The sequence below is a fragment of the Elephas maximus genome, chromosome 21 (genome assembly GCF_024166365.1).
Source record: "Elephas maximus indicus isolate mEleMax1 chromosome 21, mEleMax1 primary haplotype, whole genome shotgun sequence".
NCBI classification, from domain to species: domain Eukaryota; kingdom Metazoa; phylum Chordata; class Mammalia; order Proboscidea; family Elephantidae; genus Elephas; species Elephas maximus.
In genome coordinates this window covers 35,519,682-35,532,976 of record NC_064839.1, presented here as the reverse complement: position 1 = coordinate 35,532,976, position 13,295 = coordinate 35,519,682, and the positions used below count along the sequence as shown (strand labels likewise).

The following is a 13,295-nucleotide window of genomic DNA, read 5'->3' as shown; positions in this document are numbered from 1 at the left end:
ATTAAAAAAGCAAAACAAAACTTTCCTGTGCCTGTGTTAGAAGATGACCCTGGGCAATGCTGCCCATGCAGTTCTAAGGTTACAGTGTTCCCTCACTTTCCAAAAGAAACTGAAAGAAAGATGATTCACAATACTTGTTCTTGAAACATTTTCTCTTTTATATAAGTTTTGTAAAAGGAGGTGTATAAAATAAAATACATAGAAAACAGGGGAGCAAAACTAAGTAAACCAATTTGTAATCAAAAAAGTCAAGGTAATTCAAACCATGCTAGAAACTGTAATTGTATTTTCATTTTGAATATTCTTCATTTTTGTTAAAATAAAAAGGAATCTGGAAATATCTACTACATGTGTACACATGTTGTTGTTGTTGCGTGCTGTTGAGTCCATTCCAACTCACAGTGACACTATATGCCCCATAGGGTTATCTAAGCTGTAATCTCTACAGAAGCAAATTGCTAGGTCTTTTCTCCCATGCAGTGGCTGGTGGGTTCAAACCACTAACCTTCTGGTTAGTAGCCAAGTGCTTAACCATTGTGTCACCAGAGCACCTTATATGTACATATACCAAAAAAACTAAACCAAACTCATTGCCGTTGAGTCAATTCCAACTTACAGCGACCCTTTAGGACAGAGTAGAGCTGACCCATAGGATTTTCAAGAAGTGGCTAGTGGATTCGAACTGTTGACCTTTTGGTTAGCAGCTGAGCTCTTAACCACTGTGCCACCAGGGCGATTTTCAGGAAGTGGCTAGTGGATTCGAACTGTTGACCTTTTGGTTAGCAGCTGAGCTCTTAACCACTGTGCACCAGGGCTCCTTGTACATATGCATACACATAAACTTACCCCCAAGGGCCACTAAAAACATCATATTCATAGAGGCCAGCCACAAGAGGGCACTTTGACAATGGAAAGAGGCCATCAAGCTTATTTCCTTTGGATGCGTATTTGAGTATATACAAAAATTGTCAAAATTTGAAAAGAAACTCTTATTCCAAGTCCTTCATTTTTCTGTAGCCATAAGCTTGACAGATGCTCATACTTTAAGGGTGTCTATGGAGCCCTGGTGGCGCAGTGGTTAAGAGCTTGGCTACTAATCAAAAGGTCAGCAGTTCAAATCCACCATCCACTCCTAGGAAACCTTATGAGGCAGTTCTACTCTGTCCTATGGGGTTGCTCTGAATTGGAATCAACTTGACAGCAATGGGTTTGATTTGGGTTTTTTAATCCAAATCTTAGATTCCAAACCTTCTTAATGCTTAGTAAATAAATCCTTATGCTATTCAATGCAGATTAAAGTGATGAACTGTAAAATGCAGTGTTTTACATATGGTGTTACGAATATGCTTAGAACCATGTACGAGGCTTAGGAAAACTTTGCTAGTGAAACAGAAAAACCAGGTTTGTTTCCATCATCAAGACTTTAAGCTTCCATATTTCAGCATGCATAACAAAAATCAGAAATGAAATGTCATCTTCTATACCTAGAGAGACTTCCTTGATCAGCTCAGCAGCAGCATGACAACCCTGAACAAGTATCCTGGTCCAGGTTGACAGATCCCGATGTGTTTCCACCCTGAACAGATGCATTTCAATGCCTTGCCGAGAGCCTGTCCTGGTAGCAAACGTAAGGTCAGATCCAAATGAGGGTGATCGACATCCGGAGCCAGAATGAACCAACCTAGGACCACAAGCAGAGCAGGGATCAAAAGTATTAATGCTTTATCAGAGGAAAATGTTAGGAATTTATGCTCATTGATAATCAGAATATTATAAAAACCACCAGCAGTTTTTGGATAAGTACATTTCAAAGCAAGATTATAGTCTCAGAAGTAGATGCTATTCTGTTTTCCCAAAAAGTGACCCCTGTTGTCACAGTCACACAGGACTTTGGGCTGCATGGACCACAGCCCCAATTTCCCACAGGCTCTTTTATCTTCATTTGGCTATATATATCAAAAAAGATAAAGTTTTGATTAGAAAATGCTATTAGTAATATATTCAGGTAAAAAAATATGCTTCTCCAAGGACAAGTAGTTGGGTACCTGCTTTACAAACTATTCAGCCAAAGAACTTCTAACAGCTGAAGCCAATGAACACCTCTCCTGGGGGATGGAGAGGGGTGGAGATAATACAGACCCACAGTAAGCACAAACTTGGGTTTTATCTTTAAAATTCATAATGGCTTTGCAGTTTACTCTAGAATTTCTTGACCTATAAAGAAATGTTACATGAAAAAATGATTCCAAAGAAAAACTTTGTTCACGGATGCAGGATTTTCCATATGGAACATCCCAAAGAATTGACAAAAAACTTCCTAGAACTAATAAGGCAACAGGCTATAAAATAAATATATAAAAGTCAACTGCTTTCCTATACACCAGCAATAAACAATTGGAACCTGAATTTAAAAACTTAATACCATTTATACTAGCATCAAAAAAAGAAAAACTTAAGCATAAATTTTACAAAGTATGTACAGGATCTATACAAGGAAAACTACAAAACTCTGATGAAAGAAATCAAGGAAGATTTAAATCAATTGAAAGATATTCAATGTCCATGAATAGGAAGACTCAATACTGTTAAAAGGTAAATTCTCCCCAACTTGATCTATAGATTCATTGCAGTCCCAGTCATAATCCTGCCAAGTTATTTTGTAGATATATACAAACTAATCCTAAAGCTTATATGGAAGGGCAGAAGATCTACAAGTCAACACAATACTGAGAACAAGAACAATACTGGAGGACGGACACTACTCGACTTTAAAACTTACCATAAAACCTATAGTAACCAAGACAGTGTGGTAGGGGTGAAAGAATAGACAAATTAGTCAATGAAAAAGAATAGAGAGCCTAGAAACAAAAATACAGTCAACTGATCTTTGACAAAGGAGCAAAGGCAATTCAGTGGAGAACGGGTGGTTTTTTCAACAAATGGTGCTAGAACAATTGGACATCCTTTTGCAAAAACAAAAAGAATCTAGACACAGAACTTACACCATCGACAAAAAGTAGACATAAAAGTAAAATGTAAAACTTCTACAAGATAACACAGAAAAAAATCTACATGACCTTGGGTTTAGATAAGTTTTTAGATACAACACCGAAAGCACAAACTATGAGACAAAAAATTGACAAGTTGAACTTTATTAAAATTAAAAACTTCTGCTCTGATGACATGATCTTATACACAGAAAACCCTAAGGAATCCGCCAGAAAACTACTGAAACTAATAGGAGAGTTCAGCAGAGTATCCGGATACAAGATAAACATACAAAAATCAGTTGGATTCCTCTACACCAACAAAAAGAACATCGAAGAGGAAATCACCAAATCGATGCCATTTACAGTAGCCCCCAAGAAGATAAAATACTTAGGAATAAATCTTACCAGAGATGTAAAAGACTTATGCAAAGAAAACTACAGTACACTTCTGCAAGAAACCAAAAGAGACTTACATAAGTGGAAGAACATACCTTGCTCATGGATAGGAAGAATTAACATTATAAAAATGTCTATTCTACCAAAAGCGATCTATACATTTAATGCAATTCCGATCCAAATCCCAAGGATATTTCTTTAATGAGATGGAGAAACAAATCACCAATTTCATATGGAAGGGAAAGAGGCCCCGAATAAATAAGGCATTACTGAAAAAGAAGAACAAAGTGGGAGGCCTTACTTTACCTGATTTTAAAACCTATTATACCACCACAGTAGTCAAAACAGCCTGGTACTGGTACAACAACACATACATGGACCAATAGAACAGAATTGAGAATCCAGACATAAATCCATCCACATATGAGCAGCTGATATTTGACAAAGGCCCCAAAACAGTTAAAGGAGGAAAAGACAGTCTTGAACAAATGGTGCTGGCATAACTGGATATCCATCTGCAAAAAAATGAAACAAGACCCATACCTCACTCCATGCACAAAAACTACCTCAAAATGGGTCAAAGACCTAAACATAAAATTTAAAACGATAAAGATCATGGAAGAAAAAATAGGGACAATGTTAGAAGCCCTAATACATGGCATAAACAGTATGGAAAACGGTATAAAGAATGTAGAAGAAAAACTGGGAGCTCCTAAAAATCAACACTTATGCTCATCCAAAGACTTCACCAAAAGAGTAAAAAGACTACCTACAGATTGGGAAAAAGTTTTTAGCTATGACATTTCTGATCAGTGCCTCATCTCTAAAATCTACATGATACTGCAAAAACTCAACTGCAAAAAGACAAATAACCCTGTTAAAAAATGAGCAAAAGATATGAATAGACACTTCATTAAAGAAGACATTCAGATAGCTAACAGACATATGAGGAAATGTTAACGATCATTAGCCATTAGAGAAATGCAGATCAAAACTACAATGAGATTTCATCTCACTCCAACAAGGCTGGCATTAATCCAAAAAACACAAAATAATAAATGTTGGAGAGGCTGTGGAGAGATTGGAACACTTCTACACTGCTGGTGGGAATGTCAAATGGTACAACCACTTTGGAAATCGATTTGGCGCTTCCTTAAAAAGCTAGAAATAGAACTACCATACGATCCAGCAATCCCACTCCTTGGAATATATCCTAGAGAAATAAGAGCCTTTACATGAACAGATATATGCACACCCATGTTTATTGCAGCACTGTTTACAATAGCAACAACATGGAAGCAACCAAGGTGTCCATCAACGGATGAATGGATGAATAAATTATGGTATAGTCACACAATGGAATACTACGCATCAATAAACAACACTGAGGAATCTGTGAAACATTTCCTAACATGGAAGAACCTGGAAGGCATTATGCTGAGTGAAATTAGTCAGTTGCAAAAGGACAAATATTGTATAAGACCACTATTATAAGAACTTGAGAAATAGTTTAAACTGAGAAGAAAACATTCTTTTGGGGTTAGGAGAGGGGGGAGGGAGGGAGGGTGGGAGAGGGGTATTCACTAATTAGATAGTATATAAGAACTACTTTAGGTGAAGGGAAAGACAGCAAACAATACAGGGGAGGTCAGCACAATTGGACCAAACCAAAAGCAAAGAAGTTTCCTGAATAAACTGAATGCTTCCAAGGCCAGCGTGGCAGGGGTCAGGGGACCATGGTTTCAGGGGACATCTAAGTCAATTGGCATAATAAAATCTATTAACGAAACATTCTGCATCCCACTTTGAAGAGTGGCATCTGGGGTCTTAAATGCTAGCAAGCAGCCATCTAAGATGCATCATTTGGTCTCAACCCACCTGGATCAAAGGAGAATGAACACCAAGTACACAAGGTGATTAAGAGCCCAAGAGACAGAAAGGGCCACATGAACCAGCGACTACATCATCCTGAGACCAGAAGAACTAGATGGTGCCCGGCTACAACCAATGACTGCCTGACAGGGAACACAACAGAGAACTCCTGAGGGAGCAGGTGAGCAGTGGGAAGCAGACCCCAAATTCTCATAAAAAGACCAGACTTAATGGTCTGACTGAGACTGGAAGGACCCTGGTGGTCATGGCCCCCAGACCTTCTGTTGGCCCAGGACAGGAACCATTCCCGAAGCCATCTCTTCAGACATGCATTGGACTGGACAATGGGTTGGAGAGGGATGCTGGTGAGGAGTGAGCTTCTTGGATCAGGTGGACACTTGAGACTATGTTGGCATCTCCTGCCTGGAGGGGAGATGAGAGGGTGGAGGGGGTTAGAAGCTGGCAAAAAGGATGCGAAAAGAGAGAGTGGAGGGAGAGAGCGGGCTGTCTCATTAGGGGGAGAGTAATTGGGAGTGTGTAGCAAGGTGTATATGGGTTTTTGTGTGAGAGAGTGACTTGATTTGTAAATTTTCACTTAAAACACAATAAAAATTATAAAAAACAAAAAAAAAAACAAAAAAAAAAACTCCTGCTTTGTAAAAGACAGTATCAAGAGAATGAAAAGACACGCCAATGACTGGGAAAAAGTATTTGCAAAATACGTATCTGATAAAGGACTTGTATTCAAAACACACAAAGAGCTCTAAAACTCAACACTAGGAAAACAAACATCCCAATTACAAAATGGGGAAAAGATCTAAAGAGACACCTCGATCAAAGAAGATATACAAGTGGCGAATAAGCATATGGAAAAAAAAGCTGAATATCATATGTCATTGTTGCTGTTAGGTGCTGTTGAGTTGGTTCTGACTCACAGCAACCCTACGTACAAGAGACTGACACACTGCCCAGTCCTGCACCATCCTCACAATGGCTTTTATGCTTGAGTCCAGTGTTGCAGCCACTGTGGCTATCCATCCCACTGAAGGCCTTCTTTTTGCTGACCCTCTACTTTATCAAGTGTGATGTCCTTCTCCAGGGACTGGTCCCTCCTGATAACAAGTATATGAGATGAAGTCTCATCATCTTTGCTTCCAAGGAACATGCTGGCTGTACTTCTTCTAAGACAGACTTGTTTGTTCTTCTGGCAGTTCATGGTATACTCAGTATTCTTTGCCAACACCATAATTCAAAGGCATCAATCCTTCTTTGGTCATACTTATTCAATGTCTAGCTTACACATACATATGAGGTGATTGAAAATACCATGGCTTGGGTCAGGTGTACCTTAGTTCTCAAAGTGACATCTTGGCTTTTCAACACTTTAAAGGGGTCTTTTGCAACAGATTTGCCAAATGCAATATACATCGTTTGATTTCTTGACTGCTGCTTCCATGGGCGTCGATTGTGGATCCAAGTAAACTTGACAACTTCAATCCTTTCTCTGTTTATCATGATGTTGCTTATTGGTCCAGTTGTGAGGGTTTTTGTTTTCTTTATGTTGAGATGTAATCCATACCAAAGGTTGTGGTCTTTAATTTTCATCACTAAATACTTCAAGTCCTCTTCACTTTCAGCAAGCAAGGTTGTGTCATCTGCATATCACAGGTTGTCAATGAGTCTTCCTCCAGTCCTGATGCCCTATTCTCCTTTGTATAGCCCAGCTTCTTGGATTATTTGCTCAGCATACAGATTGAATAAGTACAGAGAAACGTTACAACCCTGATGCACACCTTTCCTGATTTAAACCACACAGCATTCCCTTGTTCTGTTCGAATGACTGACTCATGGTCTATGTACAAGTTCTGCATGAGCACAATTAAGTGTCCTGGAATTCCCATTCTTCTCAATGTTATCCATAATCTGTTAAGATTCACACAATTGAATGCCTTTGAATAGTCAATAAAACACAGGCAAACATCTTTCTGGTATTCTCTGTTTTCAGCCAGGATCCAGCAGACATCAGCAACGATATCCCTTGTTCCATGTTCTCTTCTGAATCTGGCTTGGACTTCTGGCAGTTCCCTGTTGACGTACTGCTGCAAACGCTTTTGAATGATCTTCAGCAAAGTTTTACTTGTGTGTGATATTAACGATATTGTTCAATAATGTCTGCATTCTGTGGGATCTCCTTTCTTTGGGAAAGAGCACACATATGAATCTCTGCCAGTTGGTTGGCCAGGAAGCTGCCTTTCCAGATTTCGTTTTTTTTTTTTTTTTAATTGTAATTTAGATGAAGGTTTACACAGCAAATTATTTAATTACTTCCCCATGTTGTTTTGTGACATTGGTTGCTAACCCCACGATATGTCAGCACTCTCCCCTTTTCGACCTTGGGTGCCCTGTTACCAGCTTTCTTTTCTCCTCCTGCCTTCTCGTCTTTGCCCCTGGGCTGTTATGTCTTCCAAATTTCTTGTCAAAGACAAGTGAGAACCTCCAGTGCCGCATCCATTTGTTGAAACATCCCAAATGGTATTCTGTCAATTCCTGGAGCCTTGTTTTTCTCCAGTGCCTTCAGTGCAGCTTGGACTTCTTTCAGTACCATTGGTTCTTGATCATAGGCAACCTTCTAAAATGATTGAACGTCGACCAATTCTTTTTGGTACAGTGACTGTGTATTCCTTCCATCTGCTTTTGATGCTTCCTGTGTCATTTAGTATTTTCCCCACAGAATCCTTCAATATTGCAACTTCAGACTTGAATTTTTTCTTCAGTTCTCTCAGCTTAAGAAATGCTGAGCATGTTCTTCCTTTTTAGTTTTCTAATTCCAGGTCTTCACACATTTCATTATAATACTTTATTTCGCCATCTCGAGTTGCCCTTTGAAATCTTCTGTTCAGCTTTTTTACTTCATTTCTTCCTTTTGCTTTAGCTACTTGACGTTCGAGAGCAAGTTTCAGTCTCTTCCAACAACCATTTTGGTCTTTTCTTTCTTCCCTGTCTTTTTAAGGACCTCTTGCATCCTTCATGTGTGATGTCCTTGATGTCATCCCGCAACTCGTCTGGTCTTCGAGCATTAGTGTTCAATGTGTCAAATTTATTCTTAAGACGGTCTCTAAATTCTGGTGGGATATACTCAAAGTCATATTTTGGCTCTTGTGGACTTGTTCTAATCTTCTTCAGCTTCAACTTGAACTTGCATATAAGCAATTGATGGTCTGTTCTGTAGTCAGTCCCCCACCCTGTTCGGACTGATGATATTGAGCTTCTCCACTGTCTCTTCCCACAGATACAGTCAATTTGATTCCTGTGTTTTACATCCAGTGAAGTCTACGTGTATAGCTGCTGTTTATGCTGTTCAAAAAGGTGTTTGCAATGAAGAAGTCATTGGTCTTGCAAAATTCTATCATGCACTCACCAGCGAAGTTTATATCACCAAGGCCTATTTTCCAACTACCAATCCTTCTTTGTTTCTAACTTTCACATTCCAATCAACAATTATCAATGCTTCTTGACAGCAAGTTTGATCAATTTCAGACTGCGGAAGTTGGTAAAAATCTTCATTTTCCTCATCTTTGGTACTAGTGATTGGTGTCTGAATTTGAATAGTAGTCGTATTAACAGGTCTTCCTTGTAGGCGTATGGATATTATCCTATCACTGACAGCGTTGTACTTCAGGATGGATCTTGAAATGTTCTTTTGGACAATGAATGTACAGCCATTCCTCTTCAATTGTCTTTCCCAACATAGTAGACCATATGATTCAAAATGGCCAATACCAACCCATTTGAACTCACTAATGGCCAGTTTTTTCAGAAGTAGACCACCAGATCCTTCTTATTAGTCTGTCTTAGTCTGTGTCCTAGTTATCTAGTACTGCTATGACAGAAATACCACAAGTAGGTGGCTTTAACAAAGAGAAGTTTGTTCTCTCACAGTCTAGGAGGCTAGAAGTCCAAATTTAGGGTGCCAATTCCAGGGGAAGTCTTTCTCTCTCTGTTGGTTCTGAGGGAAGGTCCTTGTCATCAATCTTCCCCTGGTCTAGGAGCTTTTCAGCATAGGAACCCTGGTCCAAAGGACACGTTCTGTGCCTGGTGCAGCTTTCTTGATGGCATGAGGTTCCTATCCGCTCTGCTTACTTCTCTCTCTTTTATATCTCAAAAGATACAACCTATTCTTGTAGATTAAGTCTGCTTTATTAACATAACTGCCATTAATTCCATCTCATTAATATCATTGATATAGGATTTACAACACATAGGAAAATCACATCAGGTGACAAAATGGTGGACAATCACACAATACTGGGACTCAAGAGGACTAGCCAAGTTGACACACACTTGGGTGGTGGGGACACAATTCAATCCAGAGTAGTCTCGAGGCTCCACTGAAACCTGTCCACCACAGGTGACCCTGGTGGTATTTGAAAAACCAGTGGTATAGCTTCCAGCATCACAGCAACATGCAAGCCACCACAGAACAACAAACTAACAGACACATGGGGTGATATGTCATTAAGAATGTGCAAACTAAAACAACAAGAAACTGACAATTCCAAATGCTGGTCAGGGTACAAGCAACAAAAACTCTCATTGCTGGTGAGAATGCAAAAATGGTACAGTCACTTTGGAAGACAGTTTGGCAGTTTTTTAAAAGCTAAACACAGTCTTACCATATGACACAGCAGTCGTGTTCCTAAGTATTTACTCAATGGAGTTGAAACTTCTGTGCACCAAAAACCTGCACAGGAATGTTTATAGCAGCTTTATTCATAATTGCCAAAACCTGGAAGCAACCAAAATGTTCTTCAATAGGTGAATGCATAAACAAACTGGTATACCCATATAAACAAACAAGTTGCATCAACTTGTTTGTTTATATAGATAAACAACTCATGGCTACCCCATATGTGTAAGACTAGAACTGTGTTTCATAGGGTTTTCAGTGGCTGACATTTGGGGTGTGGATTGCCATGCCTTTTTTCCAGTGTGCCTCTGAGTGGACTTGAACCTCCAACCTTTCAGTTAGCAGTTGAGCACATTAACTGTGTGCACCACCCAGGCACATTCATACAATACAAATTAATTCAGCAAAAAAAAAAAAAAAAAAAAAACGAGCTATCCTAGATCACAGATACGTGCTATTCTTGGTGATGGGAAAAATGGCACCGAATGTAGATGTAGTGATCACAGCATGATCAAAGTAAATGATGTCGCTAAGACGTGCTCATGAGGAAAGGATGCTCATACTACAGAATCTGACATATAGAAAGAAGGTAACAATTCCAACATAGACCAAAAACACATCTATGGATGAGTATAGGCATATACGTACATGGGTAGGTGTAGGTGTATAAATATGTGATAAAGTATATGTATGTGTAAATACAGATTAATGTGGGCAGACACATATATTCATTGAAGATACAACTACAGATACTTTTCAGACATAAACAAACATAGTCTGAGATTGGTTTTCTGGGTTTAAAAGCTTAGGACCATAGTCTCATGAGACAACTCGGTCAATTGGCATAATACAGTTCACAAACTTCATGTTTTGCTTTCTAGTGAAGTGAGTAACATCTGGGGTCTTAAAAGCTTGTGAGCAGACATCAAAGACACAACTATTGGTCTCTATGTGTCAGGAGCAAAAGAGTAAGAAGGTAATCAAAATCTCAGAGAAGAAACAAGTGTACAAGACTGACAGCCTATACAAGCCATAACCTCAACTACCCTGAGACCAAAAGAACTGGATGGTGTCCAGCTACCACCAGGGACTGATCTGAACAGGGTCACAACAGATGACCTCGGATAGAACAGGAGAAAAATGTAGAACGAAACTCAAATTCTCAAAAAATTCCAAACTAACTGGACCAACTGAGACCAGAGGACTCACTGAGACTCTCGCACTGAGACACCCTTTAAACCTTGAACCAAAACTATCCTGTTAGCACCTTTTAGCAGAAAAGCAGAGTGACACACAAAATAAAAGGATACTACCAGCACACCACACCTGTTAGACTGGTGCTCTACTAAAAAACCATCTGTAGAGTCCAGAAGCAAATATGAGAAGATAATGGGGGCAGGGAAACTAGAGTATTGGAAATGAAATGACCAGAATACAATTAAAGAGAATGTTGACACGTGAAAAATTTCACTAATATCGTTGATCAACTTGTGTGGAAATTGTCAAATGGGAACCTACCTTGCTGTGTAAACTTTTACCATAAGCACAATAAAATACTATTAACAAAAAACAAAGAACTATCGAGCCACAAAAAGACATGGAGGAAACTATCCAGTCTGAAAAGGCTACATACTGTATGATTCCAACTATATGACATTTTTGCAAAACCGTAGACAGTAAAAGGATCAGTGGTTGCCAGGGACTCGGGCACAGAGGGAAAGGATAAACAGGTAAAGCACAAGGGGTTTTTAGGGTGGTAAAACTATTCTGTATGAAGTTGTAATGGTTAATATACGTCATTATGAATTTATCAAAGCCCATAAAACCGTACAACACAAAGACTGAAACTTAATGAAAACTATGGACTAAATAGTTAATAATGGATCAGGATTTGTTCATTAATTATAACAATTATAGCCCACTAATGAAAGATGTTATAACAGAGGAAACTGTATGCCCATGGGATGGGATGGTATCATGGATTGAATTATGTCCCCCCAAAAATGTGTATATTAACTTGGTTAGGCCATGATTCCCAGTATTGTGTGGTTGTCCTCCATTTTGTAATTGTAATTTTATGTTAAGAGGATTAGGGTGGGATTAACACCACTCTTACTCAGGTCACCTCCCTGATCCAATGTAAAGGGAGTTTCCCTGGGGTATGGTCTGCACCACCTTTTATCTCTCAAGAGATAAAAAAGGAAGCAAGCAGAGAGTTGGGGACCTCATACCACCAAGAAAGCAGCACCAGGAGCAGGGCACATCCTTTGGATCTGGGGTCCCTGCGTCTGAGAAGCTCCTTGACCAGGGGAAGATTGAGGACAAGGACCTTCCTCCAGAGCCGACAGAGAGAGAAAGACTACTCCTGGAGCCAACACCCTGAATCTGGACTTGTAAACTACTAGACTGTGAGAAAATAAATTTCTCTTTGTTAAAGCCATCCACTTGTGGTATTTCTGTTATAGCAGCACTAGATGACCAGGACATGAAACTCTATGTACTATTATTCTGTAAAAAGAATTATTCTGCAAAGCTAAAACTACACTAAAAATAAAGTATTAAATATTTAAAAATGATTCCATAGTTCAGAAAAGTTTGGCAACAGCTGGGTTAAAGTTCTATATAGATTAGTACCACAGAGGAAACATATGATCTCATTTGTCAGAAATCACACAGCAGACAATGTTTTCCATACAGGATTTTTAAAAAAAATTTGGTGAGGAATGTACACCAAAAGAGAATAAAATGGCTGGTTCCTTCCTTCACCGCTGTAATAATAACCTGGGCAAGAAGATATATAAGAGCAAATGGATGCTTCTTATAGTACAATTTATTAGTGAGTCACTGTCAGTTCAGACAAAAAAGGCAAGAACGTATCTCTCAAAGAAAAGGCACTTTTCTTCTAATCTACCAACTGATTCAGCCATGTTAATTGCTGTACTTCTCACCCCCGTCGCTACACTAGAAATACCTGGTGCATGTTGTTGTCAGGTACTGTTGAGTCGGTTCCAACTCACATAGCGACCCTGCATACAACAGAATGAAACACTGCCCGGTCCTGTACCATCCTCACAATCGTGTTATGCTTGAGCCCACTGTTGCAGCCACTGTGTCAATCCATTTCATTGACGGTCTTCCTCTTTTTCACTGACCCTCTGCTTTATCAAGCATGATGTCCTTCTCCAGGGATTGATCCCTCCTGATTACATGTCCAAAGTATGTGAGATGTAGTCTTGCCATCCTTGTTTCTAAGGAGCATTCTGGCTGTACTTCTTCCAAGACAGATGTCTGTTCTTTTGGCAGTCCATGATGTGTTCAATATTCTTCACCAATACCATAATTCAAAGGTA

General features: G+C 39.2%; 1 protein-coding gene across 1 annotated transcript in view; it reads right to left on the bottom strand.

Moving 5' to 3' along the window:
* Window positions 1–13,295, bottom strand: part of SNTB2 (syntrophin beta 2) — a 124,511-nt gene that overhangs the window by 15,441 nt on the left and 95,775 nt on the right. The window contains exon 5 of the mRNA XM_049863644.1: window positions 1,485–1,681. Coding sequence (XP_049719601.1) covers window positions 1,485–1,681 — 197 coding nt within the window. The remainder of the gene's footprint in view (window positions 1–1,484; window positions 1,682–13,295) is intronic.